This window comes from Aythya marila, assembly GCF_965140915.1.
Source record: "Aythya marila genome assembly, chromosome: 1".
NCBI lineage: Eukaryota > Metazoa > Chordata > Aves > Anseriformes > Anatidae > Aythya > Aythya marila.
Window position 1 is genome coordinate 193444022 of NC_139042.1, and position 19596 is coordinate 193463617.

The following is a 19596-nucleotide window of genomic DNA, read 5'->3' on the forward strand; positions in this document are numbered from 1 at the left end:
GGCCTATAAACATAAGAACACACATCACTGGGTTACTTACTATCCCATGTAATATTTAAAATGCAATGAAAAGCTCATGACCAAAACCATGAAATTTTACTATATACACAGAAGTACCACAAAAAAAAAAAAGCTTCATTATCCTCTGACTCAATTTTCCAATGTGCCATGAAGTATATCAAAACATGCAACCAGCATCCAACAATCACTGATTTGAAGTAAGATAACATTGGGTCACCCACAGAGGTTACATTTTCTGTGGATCAGTACTTGAAGTCTAGTCCTATTAAAGAGGTAGCTCCCTACCTGCACCGAGCTCTGCTTAAGACAGCACAGATGCCGCAGAATTGAGGGCTTCTATTACAAGCTTTATTTATTTTCAATGCCGGCAGCTCAACAACAGTGCAATGTGTTTGCATCAAAGAAAACGCCTGCAAGTACATCGCTCATTTGAGCGGATGAGGAACAATTTTGTTTTTGCCACTGAGCTTGCCTTTGTTTGAATGTTAAAACACATGCAAGCTTGCATTATTTGAAATCTTCATGATGGAGACAACAGTAATTACATCTGTAACTACTACAGCGACCACACTGTAATGTGGTTCCATACGGTTTTACTTCAGTAAGAATACCAAAGTAAAGCGCCCAAAAACAAACAAAAAAAAGCCAGTATGTTCTCTGGACCAAAGGCAGCGTGTCCAACAGTGCTCACTGAGTATTGCTCCTCAAAAGCATGACAAGACACTGCAGTACGTTAAAACTAGAGCTCATGCTGTCATTCTTCAGATTTCACATTAAAATGCAAATTATTAACGTGAAGAGATTTTACTTTCTGATGTCAGGTAGAGTTAAAAACACAGGTCTTACTAATTTTGCTAGTGACAACTGTGGAAGTACTGACCAAAAGGAATATAAATCCCTCCCCCTAAACTTCTGTAAGGCCTGGGTAGGTGCAGTTTTGGTGCCACCTTGAAATTAATTTAGAAGTTCTGTTTAATCTGATCTGTTATCCTAATTAAATACAATTTGGTTTCCATAGGTCACAATGCAAGTATACTGTTTGCAATGTTTTAGAAAAAGGAATCTAACTTGAGAAGTCTGTCATTGACCAAATTATCATCACCCTACCTTAAGGAAAAATAACAAACACTATATAATTATCTGAGGAAAGGAGAGCATCAGAAGAGCTGACACACCCAGAGAATATAAATAAAGAAGAAATGAAACAGTAATTTAAGAGAACATATCTGCAATTTCAGTGAAAAAAAAAAAAGTTTCAGTACTGAAACAAAAATAACTGGTAACATCTGACCACAGTTTTCATAAATTAGTAAATGATTAGTTAATAATGGTTTGCTACACTTACCCAAAATAAAGATAAAGCCTGATTTTATTTTTAAACATGGTACTCATCTTCCTTTCAGGTTAATAAAATCGTGGATAATGATTTCGAGTTAGGGATGTCACAGAATCACAAAATGGTTTGAGCTGGAAGGGACCTTAAAGCCCACCCAGTGCCACCCCCTGCCATGGGCAGGGACACCTCCCACCAGCCCAGGTTGCCCAAAGCCCCATCCAGCCTGGCCATGGACACCTCCAGGGATGGGGCATCCACAGCTTCTCTGGGCAGCCTGTGCCAGGGCCTCACCACCCTCAGAGTAAAGAATTTCTTTCTGATATTTATTCGTCTTTAAATTAAAAGTCTTTCCCCTTGTCCTATCCCTATACCCCCTGACAAAGAGTCCCCAGGTTTCCTTCAGGCCCCCTTTATTTACTGGAAGGCCGCTGTAAGGTCTCCCCAGAGCCTTCTCTTCTCCAGGGTGAACACCTCAACTCCCTCAGCCTGTCTTCATGGGAGAGGTGCTCCAGCCCCCTGGTCATCCTCAAGGCCTCCTCTGGACTCCTTCTAATACCTCCATGTCTTTCTTGTGCTGAAGGCCCCAGAGCTGAACACAGGGCCTCAGGAGGAGCCTCATGAGGGCAGAGCAGAGGGGCACAGTCCCCTCCCTCACCCTGCTGGCCACACTTCTGGTGATGCAGCCCAGGACACGGTTGGCTTTCTGGGCTCCAAGCACACATTGATGGCTCATGTTGAGCTTCCCATCCACCAACACCCTCAGGGCTGCTCTCAGTAATGTCTCCCTACTAACAGGAGGTAAATACGCCAAAGCAGCCTGAAGTTTACTTAAGAAGACACAACAAAAAACAAGTGATTACTGCTCGTTTCCCACAGGCACTTCTTGTGTGCTATTTGTTGTGTGCTGTACTGTAGTTTAAAGGTTCCACTGCAGTTTTTGGCAGTTTCATGAAGGGACCTTCAAAATTTATCAAGCCCAACTGCCTGACCACTGCAAGGCTAGCCATTACTTACAGAAAACATTAAGTGTGTTACCCCAACATCACTTCAACAGACTGACTTACTTGGGGCATCAGCCACCTCTGTAGAAAACCTGTTCTGGTGTTCGGTCACCCTCACAATGAAGGAATTTTTCCTGGCGTCCAGTCTGAACCTCCCCTGGTGCAGCTCTGTGCCATTCCCTCACGTCCTGCCATCAGTTACTGGGAGCAGGGACCGGCACCTCCCTCTGCACGTCCCCTCCTCAGGAGGCTGCAGAGAGCAATGAGGCCGCCCCTCAGCCTCCTGTTCTGAGTGCCCTCAGCCCCTCCTCACAGGCCGTGCCTTCCTGCCCTTGTACAAGCTTTGCTGCCCTCCTCTAGAGGATTTCGAGGACTTTAACGTCCTTTTTTTATTTTATCATGAAGGCCAGAACTACATCAAATATTCAAGGTGAGGCTGTGCCAACCATAAATGTGGCAGGACAATCACTGTCTGCCTGTGCTGTGTTTATTGCACCCCAAACTCTTAGCTGCCAGGGCGTGCTGTGGCTGATGCTGAGCCTGCTGCCACCAGCACCCCCAAACCCCTTCCTGCAGAGCTGCTCTCCAGCCACTCGTGTCCCCGTCCGTGCCTGGCGTTACTCCCTTCTGCGTAAGTACTGCACGCATTCACAACTAACAGCTGTGAGGGCCGAGTAAAATGTCATGGAAACGTGGAAACAAAGCAGAAGCTTTTCTACAACACTGATACAAATTATTCAGAAGATCCAGAAGATGATGCTTTCATGAAGAAAAAGAACTGAGTTGCAAAATTAATACGCATTCAAGAGACAAACCCAGTAATGGCAAAAATCTGTAAACAGGTCACGGAACAGCAGGAGCATAAAGCCTTCCAAGCAGGAATTCAAGGCCAAAACTAGCTGGCTCATGCTAATGCTAAGTATCAATGATTCCTCTCTAGTGTGAATAATTCATTTTCTCACCATCTATGTTTTCACTTCACCAAAAATATTATCTAATTGCACTCTAGCAGTACCTGGTTGGATTTGAAAAAGACTGCAGTTACCTGCAGTGCCATTAGATAAAGCAGATGAGCTACCTGCCACTTCGATGGCACATCATCCAATTAGGCTACTGAAAAAATAGGTGCAATGGTCAACCGTCAGAAAAACTCTAGAGAAAAGCTTTAAAATAATGCTGACAGCTCAGCAAATAGAACAAAACTGTCCCTGTCATTTTGAATCTTAAAATAATGCTGAAGAAATAATTAGTCTAATAACTTTCAGATATCAAAATCAAAGATGGATGTCTACAGACCTGATGAAACATCCTTCTGAATGTACCAAGTAATTAAAAGCACATTAAGATGAACACTTGTCCTAAATGTGTTGAAAGGACATCTGGTATGAGCAACATTGAATAATGGCAGACAACTGAAATGCTGATCTTGTGATCGTACCAAGAGGAAAGATGCCACAGCAGCAATTGCCTTAAGCTGCAGACAAAAAGTACTTTAAATGTCATTTCAAGTCTTTATGCACAAAATAGCTCTTGGCAGGTAATCATACACTAAATCCAGGAGAGAATAAAAAGCAAACACTAATTCAATGACAAAACAGTGTTGTACTAAACACAGCATGATATGAGATAAATACAACAGAGATAAAGGAATTACATAATGGCGTACAGTCTCTGGATCAAACTGAATACTATTCAAGTTAAAATTCACCAACAGAGAAGATGCTAGAATGAAGAAGTTGAGAAACTAGAAAACAGTGAAGAGTGACAGTAAGATAAAGAAGAGATAGAAGGTGTAATGACTTACTTTTCAGTTCTTAAGTATATGAAAACGAAAACAAAAACAAGACTAACTTCAAGGGAAGTGAAAGGATAATATCCTTATTGCACCCTGTGTGTACCGTAAATAACCTGATAGGGAAGATGGGGGAGGTGGAGGAGTAAGGCAGCAGGCAGCATGGCCAACCTTAAGTTGAAGGCCAACTTCCCTTTTTTTTAATATAACATTTCCTAGACTGTCGATTCAACAGCAGAAAGATGTTAAACGTTCATCTTTGTTTCCACATTCCTCCCCCACCAACCTCCAACTCGCCATGTACAACATCCATTCACTATGCCTCTGAATTACTTTCTCCTCCCTAAAACCAGTTCCCTTTCTTATTTATCCTTCTGTGCTACTACATGGTGTTTAGCTTTAGGTCAGAAAAGATAAAAGAATGAGATCATTATTTAACGTGCATTCGTTTAACAAATTACAACATGAAACAATGTTGACCATGTTTCCCCTCTGCAATTTTTAGCTCTCCTGACAAGCCTAATAATCACCCAGGGCCCTGCAATTCAGGTACAACTGTATCAAAAATAACAGGACAGTAAGCAAGAACTGTGAAGTGTCTAGAAAGAACAGCAACTCATCTAAGTCTATGTACTTAATTGCAGGTGGTTTTCCACGTTAACACACATCTGAGCACAGGCACACATAGTTACACAAAAATGTGAGAATATGATGCTTTCCTTTTAATACAGGGTGACAGCATTACCACTACAAACACCCAGTTCTTAAAGAGAAGACGAAAGGTACATTTCTTCATATTTTACCACCAGAGCACATCCCCAGAGTTGGCTGCCTATTTTTTTTTTTTTTTTTTTTTAAATAGGGTGGGGAGGGAAGTATCAGAATCTTCTCTTTACATTTGGTGGATTTAGCAATAAGTTCTTGCCAAACTCGTGCTGAGTTATTGCCGTTAGCAGTGTTTGACTTGGAAGTTAAGGAAGTTAAAAAGAAAATGAAATATACACATAGAGAACTTGCAAAGAAGATAACCTACCTGAGACACGCGAAGCAGCATTCAGAATTGAATCAATGTGCAGTATTTATAAAGTGATAAATTGTCTTTACAACAACTCATGGCCAAGAAAATAGTTGGTTCTGACATTTGAACAGGTGCAAGTTAGAAGTCTTGAACCATACTTCTGAAAGACTTCATCTCTCTCCCTACTAAGTTAATGCATGTGCAAAAGTTGCACAAATCTAGATACACTCTTGTACAAAGAACCAAGGTAAGTCTGTTCAGAAGACTGGTTACAAGTAGAACATTTAAAAGTCACCAACAGTGAAGTGTTAGAATAAGAAGTTTTTCCAAATAAAAATATGTATACAAAAAGTGAGCATAGACAATAAAATGATAGCATTTAGAACGTTCCAAGTACTAGTATTGCGTTATAAATCTTGGTCAAGATTTTGATTTAATCTATTTGAAGCATCTCACATTTTGAATGCCCAACACAAAAGCACATTTTATAATACCAGTGTTCATAACACTGTTCTATACCAACCTCTGAAAATTAGGATTTCTGAGGCTTTATAAGTTGGGAACTCAAAAAAAGTTAATGCCATCTATAAAACAGCCATTAAAAATAATGTACAATAATAAGGAGTGAAGAAAATCAATTCTACTTGATTTCTACACACATCTTTTTTTTAAAGCAATAGCAAGTTATATACATTTGAAGATAAAAGCAGATTTTTTTGTCAGAAAGCGATGATCAAGCCAGATGAAATGCTCTCACTTAAATAGCAAGCCTTGCATTTGAAGTTGAAGATCATGTAAGGATCTGACTTCACATATACTCAGACTCTAAACGCCTACAGAAAGGCAGCAATTAGCATGGGAAGAGCAGGTGTCACTAAGCCTTAGTGACAACTTTAGGCAGCTACTTGCTTCCCAACTTACCATCTTCCTTTTCCTTTCTGCAATCTGCTCCTCTGATTCCATTTCTACTTCATTGCTAATGGGAGTTTTTTCTTCTATATCATCAATAAAATCTGGCTCCTGAAAGATGGAAATGACTGCTTTACAGAAGCTCCACTACCTCCTGCAAACTAGGGAATACTAAAAGCTACACAGAACTAAGAATCCTCAGATCACTACTTCAAAAGTAACCAAGCCAATATATCAAGGTAAAATGTAAAAAAGCTGACATCCACTTGTACCTTTGCATAAACCTGTAAATATAACCACTTGGCTAGATCTTTTTCAATCTGAGCTTAGACACATCTGTATCTTTTTTCTTAAGTATACTGATCTTACTGAAGTTTTGGGGTCCCATCCCCAGCCACCCACCCACCCCCAGACCCCCTCAGATTATGAGAATTAAACCTGCAGTCCAACAGAAACTTGGGCACTAACACTGGCCACTGATCTAGCCACTTCTTAACAAGTTAAAAAATTAGGAGCTTTACATTATACATCCGTTGGAAAAAAAAAGGCATTATAATGATGTACAATGAATGTTGTCATGTCAAAGGGAGAAGTTAACATACTATTATATGGAATTTCTTCTCAGCTCCAGAGTGTATTTCATTGAAGTGATATTTTCTGTTTACAATCTCACTGTAGTTTAATAACGGTGCCAAGCCACACAGAAACAAAATTTAACTAACTAATAATGGTCATTTGGTTTAAGAAAAGAACACAAAAGGGTAGGTTTGAGGGTTAAGTTTGTTAGCCCTACGTGCAATTTTACCTTTTGGTTAGGTGACTAAACAGAACTCCTTAGCATTTATCTTTAAAGCACATTTCCCCATATCCTTTCTTTTACCTTAATGTTATATATTTTGTCACAGAAAAGAAGGTTATCAATTGACTAACTGGGCCTCTATATTTGTATACATAGTTTAACAGCTTTATTCTCCTCACAATTCTTATTAATTCTTTAATTCTTATTGTTAGGTTCAGTTTGGAAAAAACACTGAGTTCTCCTGTGACTGCTCTGCCAAAGCACTGTACACTATGCTAAAAGCCCAGGAGAAGGTTCCAAATACCAGTTAAAAAGCAACAAAAAGTCATGTAAGATTGTAAAGTTTAAATATTGCCTCTGCAGATCACTTTTAACAGTCCCATGCCATGCCTTCTGGACTTCCAAGCACTTTAAAGCAACATAGCTACTAAAACCACGGAACAATTTGATCATCTTATGAAAACTGGGGGAGGGAGATGTCAAATATGCTCTTTTTCCCTGAATTTCCTTTGCTCCTAGTGACACTAGAAGATGAAAAACTCAAAAATCTCTCCTCCCAGAACAAAAACTCTCTCCCTCTCCCCTTAAATCATCATCACAAGCCACCACATTCAAAGAAAGTTTAAATTGTATTTTCCCTACAACAGAGATAGTTACCAAGGTAACAATCCTCTCGTGAAATACTTCTTTAACAGCTGCTCTGCAAAGCTAGGTTAATAATTAATTTCATGGATCTCTCTCTCATTAGTTCTTTCATACTGACATTAAAAAAGACAGATCTAACAATTGACTACCATGGTATTAGCAAGTAGTTTCACCACACTAACTTCAGAAAATATCTTCTTCCTCCCATCTCTCCAAACTCTACTTAAATTCCTTACCAAGTTACAAGACAGCTGCAGCCAACGCTCAATATGCTGGGCTGAAGTTTTATTTGTTACAGGAGCAGTGTTATTTATTGTTATGTTTAATATATTACACTTCTGAGTAACGTGGCTTTTTGGTTATCTACATTTCATGACTGTCTGGGAGCTCCTGAAAGCATGACATGAGGCTTTTGCATCAGAGACCCACAAAGAAATTTAGAGGAAAAAAAAGTCTAATTAAAACTGGTAAGGGAACCAAAGTATTTAAATCCAATCAAACTAAGTAAAACTGGGAATAACGTAAAAGACCTTAACAGCTTATGCACCATTTTGGTTTTTGATAAATCCACATATCCCTTTTTCAGTGACTTATTAAAATAATTTTAGTAACTACACAGTTTTAGAGCATTTGTGTTTAAAAAGCTTTGCTTCCTAATCGTTTCTGTGTCAATACCTGATTATTAGAAATGGAGAGCCTGAGGGGAGAGAGCTTCCTCTGCTTATTATCTGTGATTTTCATTTTGGTGGCTCCTCCTTCACAGTCCAACGTGATGTTCTGATTTTGAGTCTCTTTTTCTCTTGAAACATCTTTCTCTTTCTTTCCCTTTTTCCTTCTGGTTTCATATCCAGTATTGATGTTTTCAGTAGGCTCAGAGCGTCTGAGAACTGGACATTCAGGATTTTCTTTGAGGCAAGCACAGTCCACTTTGTATTTACTAGATAAATCCAAGAAAGAATATTTTGATTAGGCTGTACAGCAATAAGATTAAAAAAACCTGTAACTAATATTTAAGCTGATAATTTTCACATATAGAATTAGACTCTTCAGTGCTTCAGTTTTTGAGCTGGTGTCAGCTTAGATGTTCCTGCACAATGAGCCAGTGCTCTAGAACACTTCCTACTAGCAGAGAGAAATCATTACAAGATGACACACCTTACTTTATAATAAGGCCCATATGGGTCTCAAAAGCCTTGTTTTGCCATCAGATTTCAAAGAGGTGACTAAATAACAGCTCTTTTGTATGTAAACAGAATTTAAGCGATAGTTTCCTTTATCATTTCAAAGGAATTCTTACAAATAATGGCAGTTTACTACAGTTTTCCCCAGATAATAAAAGGAGCAGCAGTTATATTCAGAAAAACGTGTATTATAGTATAGAATTTAAGGCACTAAGCATGCAGTATTTTTGAACATTCTTAATCAACTATTTATAGCTCAATTCCAGACACCATCTTCCCAATGTTACACTACAGAGCCACTCTGAAATACGGCATCACTGTGTAGTTCTACATTTTTTCTACTCTCCCCACATTATGGGGCACCTATATACAGAGAAGTTTTCATAGTCCATGTTTGTTCATATTCACCCGAGTTTGCATGTTATCTGCATTACTAATAGGTAACTACAATATTGCTAAAATTAGCAACAGATATTCAGTAATAAAAATATAAAAGAAACCCTGCCTAAACATACCCTATTCACTGCAAACATAAATACTCAATGAGCACTGCATTATTAATGCACGCAAAGAAGTGAACGATACAAAAATCAAGGTCACCCTGAATGCATCACAACTTAACAGGCATTAAATGTTATTTAATGAACAGCGTGCTCAAATACTTACCAATTTCCATAATCAAAATCAAATGCTATTGTAATCTCTGCTCCCTTTGGAATGTTATGGATGGAGTAAATATAAAGATGAATCGTTCCATCTTCAATTACATGCCTCACCTATGTAAAAGAGAACATCATTTTAGTGTAATGAAGATTTATTGTTGTTGTATAGAAATTGCAGAAAGTGCTCAAATTATTAGTTGGAAAAAATCAAGGGGAAGGGGACATGTAAGTAAATAAACCTAACTTAATTTCATGTATATTCTCACCTCTGCATTTGGTGTACATGAACGCCTGATGAATCGAGCTTCATTTCCAAAAGTCCTTGCATCGACACACATTTCTAGCCCATGGAATTTGGAATAAAACAAAACAAATGGGTATGGCCTAAAAAAATAAAAGAAAACCAGACCATTTTTAAAAATTCTAAATACAGCCTATTTGATACAAAATTAACTAATGTGAAATAGCGTTGGCAAGACACACTGAATTTGAGGGCTTATCTGAGAATGACCCATTTGTATTTGAAGCTTCATGTTCTCCAAATGTATTTTCAGAATACTGAAAGTTTCAGTCACAGCCCTAAATGCAATTCTTCTGCATGGGATTTAAAATGAGAAACAAACGCTAAACATGGAAAAGACAAGGTAAAGATTCTAAATCTTCCTTAAGCTTTTCTTGTAACTAACTATAAAATGAAACTCCAGTAGAAATGCAGTTGCCCCAGACAATCACCTCCAAAAAAAAAATCCACCACCCCACCCCTGCCTAGTTCTTGCAGTGCCATTAGCACCCAGCCTTCTTGAAGGAACTGGGCATCTCAACACTCTGCCAGGACATACTTTAAGTGCTGCTACTGCAGTTGCCTGGGAACCCTCCTGGCTTTACTGAGCAAAAGCTCTACACTCACTTCTCCAGCAAGTGTCTTGCGATGTCCCAAGTCAGTGTGTCCCTGCATTTAATGGCAGCACTGACAATGATCTGCAGGAAGCAGCCACGCAGCATTACTCAGTAACCCACCAACTAGAGAACCACGGCAGTTAATAAGCCCATGTTGACTTGTGTTCAATTCTGTTCTTAGCCTTATAGAATTAAGATCTTTCTCTCAAAAAAAAAAAAAAGTCTTTACCACTACTTTGCTAATTATTTTAGGATGGCAAGACCTGTCAATCCCTGGGTTAAGGTGCACATCTACATAATTGAGAACGCAGGAATCCTTTAGCCAGGTAAGAACAAAGAAGGAAGAAACTATTTCCTGAAGAGAGCTATAATGATATCCAGGAGAGTGGGGAGGACACCAGATACCAGCTGCAATTATTTTTAATCAGACAACAAGTAAATGCAAGGCACCACTGGTAATCAAGACCCACTTGTATCTTAGGCACAAGTTTGGCAAAAGAGCATTTAATAGTTACCTTATTATAACATATTTGAAATAAACAAACCTTTTAAAGAAATATCCATTAGCTTCAAATTGTTCTCTCAGCATGAACTTTCCTCTGTATTCAATAATAAGTGCATCAGGAGGCAAGTCTTTGGCAGCTTTTAAAATTTTCTTGTTTTTTTGCATGTAACTCTATAAAGACAGAAGTTAATTTATGAAATAATGGCAAAAATGGGTGGAAAATTATTAACAGCAGATCATACTTCCACAACCACTGAACACTGCTATATGAACTGAAAATTTTGTTGTAATTAAACCTCCAGACTAATTTGATCAAGCAGTCCTGTTCCCATACCAATGCAACTAGTTAAGAACTTAAATTCAAAAAACGCCTTAGCCTTGTTATTCTAGTACAGCTAAATCGCAGCATACAGATGTTCTCACAATTCACGTATTTTATCCCACAGTACATTTAACTGTCAGCACATGTTGAATTGCTGCATTCATTTGCATAATGCTTTCAAAAGGCTTCAATTCCTTCGAACAAAACAGAACATGCAAACATACAAGGACATCCATGATTCATTCAAGGAAAAAACAGAACAGGAAAATATCAAAATAATAAAAAAGAAACCTGAGAAAGTTTGCAAATTTCTTATTTCCGTATCTTTAGATGGAAGGATGTCTTTTAATTAAAAACCAATACATACCCTGACAATTAGTGAACTCTCAAAACTGTCACCGTCAATCAAAAAGGAAGTAGCCTCTATGTAGGCAAAAGGCTCTGTAAGCAGGGATATTCCTCTAAGGAGGCTGTCCCATATGCCATGATGGTCTTTGAGGAAAAGAAGCAAAGATGCTTCTATTAATCTGCTACAGTAACTACTCCTTGAGATTTCTGCTACAAAATGCTAAGGTCTGTTATATGGCTCTGATTTTAAGCTGATCATTAACTGATGTCAAAGACAGAAAGACATTGCACAGTTTCTTCATAAACTAGAAATTACAGGATCACAAGAGTACAGAGTCAAACATCAGTACTGGGATACCACCTACCATCAGAAACATCCTTCATGATGAAAATGAAGTTCTATTCTATCTGAATATCTAAAAATCCAGAACAGACTTACCACATCTCAAGAAAAACACATGCAATTAACATGTTGATACACTTAGGAAAAAAAATATCAAATTTTGATGCTTCTTTCTACTCTAACCATTCCTGGTATTCCTTACACATCAGAGAAACAGTAGCAAGGAAGTTTACTGTGTTATTCCCTCCACAAAAAATATTTTAAATGACAATTCAGGTTTTAGGCTTAGTATAGCATTTTAACTATTTTATGAAAATTGGTATGTAAATATGATTATAATCAAGAGCAATACAGCATATATGAACATCAATTAGAAACTCTGAAAAAGCTGTTACAACTCTGATGCTTAGGTCTGGTGAGACTAGATAGAGGAAATGAATGTGAATTCATTTACTTGTTTATTTTTAAGGCATCTAAATGGTTATCTTTGTTATGGTAAAAAACACACACACAAAGACACAATGTGGCACAGCTCCTTACCTCTACTGGAGGTTTGAAAATCAGATTGCTGGTGCTGACTTCTTTTTTGTCATTTCCATTGCCTAATCTTAGAGCTAGTTTTTGTGCCTCCCTCTGAACACCCTCACTGTACTGGTTGTTACTTGCTTCTTCATAACGATCCATCCATGCCTTGATTTTAGTTTCCCATCCAAAGTTCGAACTGTCAGCTGGATCTATCTCTGGAGCCGAGCCCTATAAATTAGAGTAAGCAACCAGTTATTACAAGGTTAAGATTTTATTTATTTATTGAAAGAAAGGTTCCCACTAGTAAGCTAGAAACTCAGAATATGTCTACAACATGCTACAAAATAAACGGCAGGAGAATGCCGTATATTTAAATTTGTATGCAACAACTATGATAATTGAGTTCTGTCTTAACAGTACTTTGCATGCACTTTTCCCTCCACTACAGGAAGGGAAAGCTCACTCTATGGGAAGTACAATTTTAATTTCTGCATTATTTAAGAGCACTCCACTGAATTCAATAGTATTACATTTGTTCTTTTATAAACAGCATCATTTCATAAACATTGACCGAGTTCAGGAATACATCCCTTTTCAACAGGGATTCTGGCTTTTAGCAGGATGAGGATGGAGACTGACATTGTCTCCTCCCAAAACTGCCCTGCATCAGGAATCTAGCAGTGCAGGAATTGGAGGTCAAATCTCCCTTTCTACTCAACTTTATGAACATATGCAAATATAAAGAACTCCGGCTTCCATTCAATTACACACAGATCTGATACACCCCTTTCAGCTTTAAGGGCTATGCTACATCTTCCTGCTTCACATCTTACAAAGCTTTACAAATCCTTCTACTACTGCAATGAGGTGCAAAGGCTGCAAACTCAAACATTACAGGCTTTGCACACAGCAGTTTTCTCCCCTTGCCTGTTCCTCACTAAACAATTTTCGTTTGCAGTGCTTCGGGTCCTTTCACTTTCAAAGAAAGTACCATTGTACCTCCAGACCTCACAAACAGCAGGCAGGCTGCAGCCAACCAGTGCTCCTTATGGACAGCAGCAGCCAACGCTCCCTTTTCTATCCACCTGAGCAGAGACACTATTAAACATTCATAAAACAGCAAGTAGTTCAGTACTTTTAATTTACCTGTTACTAATAACATTTATTTTGTGCATTGCGGGAACCATACATACAAACAGTGTAACAAAGTGATGCAGTTTTAAAAAAGCAACAGAGCCACACAAACACCAAATTCATAAAGACAGAATTGAGATTTTATTCTCATTTCCTTATTTTGTCTTCATACTTGCAAGTCCCAGTCATATCTGGTATATCTTAAGCCTAAGGTGTGTCCTACGTGTATTTATCTCAAACATGAATAAACTATGGGAAGTATCTAGCTTTCACATGATTAATATATCTCTCCCACAGAAAATCTGAGGACTGCTATAACATTACAGTCTTAGAAAGCAGACATCCAAACACCATTCCTTAAATGATGCCAGCACTTCATCATTACAGAGACTATGCCAGCACTAGCAAACAGTCCCACCAGATGAATACACCCGTGTATGACAGCAGAAATGCTGGCTCTCAAATGCAACATAGTCACTTCATTCTTTTGCTGCTTACAGTTATTGATAAGTTGGAGTTACTAAACTCATATGAAGCACGTGGGAACTTTGTTCCCTTGCATAGCACTGAAGTGCCCTAATTCCTCCACTGGCTCTTGAGTAGCAGGTATTCTTGGGGAAAAAAAGCTCACATTATACTATTTTGGTTAACTTTACAGAACAAAAACATGCTTTTTATACCTTTAAAATTACTATGGTAACTACATAACTCATTATTAAGAGTATTTTAGTACTTTAATATGAAGCATCAGGGTATTTGGGACTATGCATTCAGTAACATACAATTAAGGTGTATAACAAAAACAAAGCACTGAATCACACTACCTTTACTCTTGAAGATTTCCTGGATCCTTCTCGAAATGCCTGAAACAAAATTATATTTATTTTCTTAGGAGGAAATACAAAATCTCTTAAGCAATTCAAAACCTGTTTAACAATTACCTCCTCTTTTGTGGACCACTCTCAACATGCAAGAAGAAAACAGATGAGCTACTCAAATCTCAAGTCAGTGGGTTATCTCCCACAAAACAAATTAAAAAAAATAAAATCAGCATTTCAAACTAAGTGCACATTGCATTTCAGTGCTAGTGGTCCATGTACCCCTGCCTTTCTCCCACATTACAACGTGACTCTAGAAATTCAGAACACAATGAAGAGTAGCTCAACAGTTACTTAGGGAACACCCTTTACTTAGCAGGTTAAGTCTGTGAATAGCCCATATCCTTTACTGCAATAATTATCAAAAGAGGGGAAGGGGGAAGCAGGTGACAGAGAACCTGTAAAATTCACTTTCATTCTGAGATTTCATTCTTTAAGTTATGTTATGTTAGGAGACAAAAAACAGTAGAATACAACGTAGTAAAATTTATATTCAGTAATTTAGTAAAATTTATATTCAACGTAGTAAAATTTATATTCAGTTTTGAATGAACTTTTCATTCAAAAGGCAATATTTACTTAGTGACTGGTATCTTTTTGGAAATATTATTTCTCACTCCTACGTTTAAAGGACAAAATTCTCATCCAAGCCAGTGAAGGCAACTCATTAGTTTAGGAAATCACATGTACTTTACTTCTTAACGTAGAAAGTATGTTGCTCACAACCAGACGGTATTATCACCATAACCTCTTCACCAAATTATTTCACTAGCTAACTTTCTGACAGCACACTTCCATACAATTTCAACTCAAATAAATGAACATAAAGTCAACATCAGGACATTGGGCAGCAACCCAACTGGAACAGGTTGCCCAGAGAAGCTGTGGATGCCCCATTCCTGGAAGTGCTCAAGGCCAGGTTGGATGGCGCTTTGGGCAGCCTGGGCTGGTGGAAGGTGTCCCTGCCCACAGCATGGGGCTGGAACCAGACAATCTTTAGGGTCCTTCAAATCCAAACCACTCTATAACCACTTCTGAGCTTAAACCACAACTGATGAGACAATTCTTCTTCGTTATCCAAAACCTGCTTTGCCTCACCTCAACCTGTATTAAGCAGTTTGGCCAAATACAATTCCTCCTTACAAATTCTATCTCAATTATAAAATTGAACTGTCATGGCTACATCTTACTTTATGAGAACGGAAAAGGCATGAAGGTTGTACTATGTACTACAGCAGAATATTGCATTTTAATCTAAACCCAGGTAGTAAAATATTAGTAACAATAACCTGGATTTTAAAACCAGTGTCTCTTGGTAAGAAATGTCACACAGCTGTAATTTGTAACAGAAAAACAGAAATATTACATTCACTTACTTTTTTACATTTTGCTATGTTCTGCTCTTTCTCCCCACTTTTTTTCCTTTTCTTATCATTGACCTTTGTAACTCTTGTAGCAGTTAATGTAATTGTGGTTGGTGTATGTTGAAAAGCAGTATATAGTTCCACAGGAACCTCATCACCACTCTCTGTTGCACTGGTATCCCCATCTTTAAAAGAAAAAACATTTTGTAAGCAATGACATAACACAGAAAGAACATTCACTAGCTATTCTACACCTGCCTTTGAAAGCCCAAAATGTGTACTGCCAAATATTTCAGGAACTCATACACAAAATTCACCAATAGTTTTAACAGCATGAAAATAAGTATCTGTGAAAAGCTAGTAAATTAGCAGATGTTTGCAATGCCAGGTAAGAAAAAGATACCAGACTAACTCATTTTTTTAAATTGAATCATTTTACAGCATTCCATTATAAGCAAAATTAGAATTGAAATCAAAAATGGTAAAAAAAAAAAAAAAAAAAAAAAAAAAAACAATTACTCGTCAACTCATCACCTACATAAGGCCTTTACTTGTAATACAGCTTTGGGATTCTCTGATGACGATATTCTAGAGAGGATTAAAATTAATGACTGCCCAGCATTTCTTTTGAAAGCCTATTAATCAGTCATGTGCAAGTTGTAATCAACTACTTGAGCTGAAATTTTTAGTGTCAAGTTCCTTTTTCAGGGCAAGTATGTCAATGTTGCTGAAAGCCTTCTCTCAAAAAAAAAAAAGAAAAAATCCCCTGAAGATCACACTCTGCTACTCCCAAGGAAGAGAAAAGTGGAAGTCTAGTTTTCCTTGTTAGAACAAGATCGTACACAAACTGTTATTTTTGTTTTCTGTTGTGACACGAAGACCTAAAGCCGAAGTTTGAAGTTTAGCATACATCAGCATTTATGTCAGACAAATACATTTCCTGACCTGAAACAGGATTACCCTAGTTCTGTCAAGATGAAAGGCTGTCAACTGTGGGAAGGATTGGAAGAGAGATGGTACAAATAGATAGCAGACTGCTCTTCACGTATGCTTAGTACAGACTTCTCACATTTTAGCAGCTTTTCCAAATATTCTGCCTCCAGAGCATTTCACACTACCAAGACTTTTTGAAACCACACAGGGGAAGGCTTTACAAATACTTACGATGAGAGCAGAGAAAACATTCCTTCTGAGCTCAAAAGGATGTTGCCTTTATCAGTGCACTCAACAATACTATCTATTCTTGAAAACTTCTCTAAATAAAGAGATCCAGCTACTGGTTAGTCTGGATTTTTCTTGCTCACAGCATTCCTTAAACAGGATTCCTCTGTGAACAGCAAGCAACCCAGTTTTACGATCTTGGTTCTTCTTTCTAAACTTATTAGACAAAGCTATACTTTACCTATAAGTTGATGTAGGAATATTTATGCACGTTTTATATATATATATTTATATAGGTGATCTTAATTTGTTTGCATCTCTACTGGGACAATTTTATGAACTATCACTAAAAACACACAGAAGAAACGTCTAATAAAAAACTAATTTTAACGACTAGCCGAACACCCAACAATTGGAAAATGAAAAGCCAAAAAATCAACACCCTTAAAATCACCTATATTGTATTCCATACACTAATGCCTACAGCATCATTACTTATCATGTCACAGGCAAAACCAACCAACCAAAAAAACCACCAACCTGAAAGCCCCCACAGAACACCACCTTCCTCAGGGAAGCACCATTTCAATACTGTTGTCTATCTACTCTGTGCTCTAGCTTACTGTAAAAAAGTAATTACCTCAAACATATAATTACACCGAGTTGTTTTGAAACACTCCTTCCTAACCTACATAACCTGCTTTCACTTTGAAGAGCCTTCGCAAAGCACACTAAGTGAAGGTTTTCCATCTTGGAAGGCAAGGTACAAAGTTCCCAAAACTTTCACAAAAATTATGAGCCCAGACACTTCTCCATAAGCAGCACGTGGCTTCATCAGCACCTATTTCAAGACCAGACCACTTGCAGCACCATCCTTGAACAAGTAACATATCTGGCTACTGTATCTTTAAATGAAATCATCCTTGACAAAATTAGGTGCTTAACAAAGGTAGCGCACTGAACCAAAGCTGGCAATCTAATCCTCAGAGAGCAACATCATACAACCGTGGGCTCCGAACAACAGACTAGGAATGCTGCAAGGAAGAAAACCCATGTGGTTACACACACAAGACACTCACCCACTTTCACATCATGGGACACATTTCCCTAAAGGCTCTTTTCTTGAGGTCAAACAACTGATCTATTACTTGCTGCCCACTTTTTAGCTCTGGATGCAACGTGGCTAACAGCAGCAACACTTCAGAAATCTTTAGAATGAAAACCATTACACAGTGAAGTACTCGCACATCTAAATGAAAAGCCCTATTACATATAAGCCTCTGAACCTCTGTATACATACTTATTTTTTACTGTTTTGATACTTAAGATTTACCATTTGCCATTTATTTTCCTATTGACTACACAGAGCAGATTTAAAAGACTACTTTTGAGTATTTTTGAATTCTAAATTCATCTAGCAGGTCAACCAAAACTTTATGAAGTAGGTTTGGTTTTGTTAAAATGAAAGCAGACAAAACCAGAAATTATTATGGTGTTCTAAATAAGTCATTAATGTCTAACTGACTAAAGCAGCTTGCACAAACCCCTAGCACTTCTGAGACAGAATCTGAAAGTAAAACATGTTAAGCTCTAGACGGTCTTCTATGTTACGACTTTTGCAACAGAGCTTTAAAGTTATCACCTGTCAACCAAACCCGTGACACATTTTGACAATGGCTTGACAGAACTCCTGACAAATTAACGTCAATTGAGCTTTGACATTCTGTAAATGGTAGTAGAGCTCATTTTATAAAATAGAGACTAAAAAGCTCCTTGCTTCATCAGATTATCAAAACAAAGAGTTGTTATTAATTTTTGTGGTTGACAAAAACACCTATATACATATACAAATCTAGAGCCAACAAATCAGAGTTGGGATTACCTCTCAAAGCTATGCTACATTGTTTTAAAGCTCATTTATTATGTAATTGTTCGTCAGAGACAGGAGTATCACCAGTAATGGAATAGTTTTAAGATGTTAGTATTAGAATAGAAGTAGTCTACACTGTCAAGGAAGAAGTGACAGAAACATGAAGTCATTTTCTCCCCAAAAGAAAGTGGACTTTGCAACCCTCTCTTATCCCAGTAGTCTCAAACTTTCCCATCTATCTTCAGTAGCTTACTCAAAGTACTCTTGTTACTGTAAAAGCTACATTAATTCTTAAGAAACTTTAACAATGTTCAGAATGAATTATTCCACAACAAATTGGTGGTGACATCTTTTAAGAAAACACTTGGAACTTCAACTATTCTGATATAAAGCTCTTATTAACAATAGTCATGTAGCAGGTATTGATTTACTGAACCTTATATACTGAAGGATATCAAAATTACAAAGAACTGCGTATATGTTCTTACATCTATGCAGTTGATATTTATTTTATAATCTTTACTGAAGAAAAATCTTTTAAAAGCTTTACCCACCTGACATATTTTCCCTTTTCCTTTGCTGTAACAGCACTGCCCTTTCTTTATCCAAATTCCTGAAATTAAAAAAAAAATAAGTTTCACTCCATGCCTTACACTCATGCATCAATATATCCAAGTATTTAAGCAGAACTTCACTGTAATACAAACCACATGTGGGTATTCAAATCACTTCAAAACATAATGAAAATATAGGTAGCTCAGAAGAAAGACTGACAGTTGTCCCACGGATTACAACTAAACAGGAATTAAACCGTTCTTTTGCAGATTCCTTAAATCATCACAATATAATAACAAAGATCCTAAGACAGTATGGTTCAAGCAATTT

General features: G+C 37.6%; 1 protein-coding gene across 6 annotated transcripts in view; it reads right to left on the reverse strand.

The window, feature by feature from the left end:
* KMT2E (lysine methyltransferase 2E (inactive)) overlaps positions 1 to 19596 on the reverse strand; it is a 66455-nt gene that overhangs the window by 17318 nt on the left and 29541 nt on the right. For all 6 annotated transcript variants that reach the window (XM_082766921.1, XM_082766920.1, XM_082766919.1 and 3 more), the window contains exons 6-14: positions 19266 to 19324; positions 15693 to 15865; positions 14263 to 14301; positions 12320 to 12532; positions 10807 to 10937; positions 9631 to 9748; positions 9369 to 9478; positions 8197 to 8458; positions 6090 to 6188 (exon numbers count right to left, since the gene is read on the reverse strand). In XM_082766921.1, the coding sequence (XP_082623047.1) occupies positions 6090 to 6188; positions 8197 to 8458; positions 9369 to 9478; positions 9631 to 9748; positions 10807 to 10937; positions 12320 to 12532; positions 14263 to 14301; positions 15693 to 15865; positions 19266 to 19324 (1204 nt within the window). The remainder of the gene's footprint in view (positions 1 to 6089; positions 6189 to 8196; positions 8459 to 9368; positions 9479 to 9630; positions 9749 to 10806; positions 10938 to 12319; positions 12533 to 14262; positions 14302 to 15692; positions 15866 to 19265; positions 19325 to 19596) is intronic.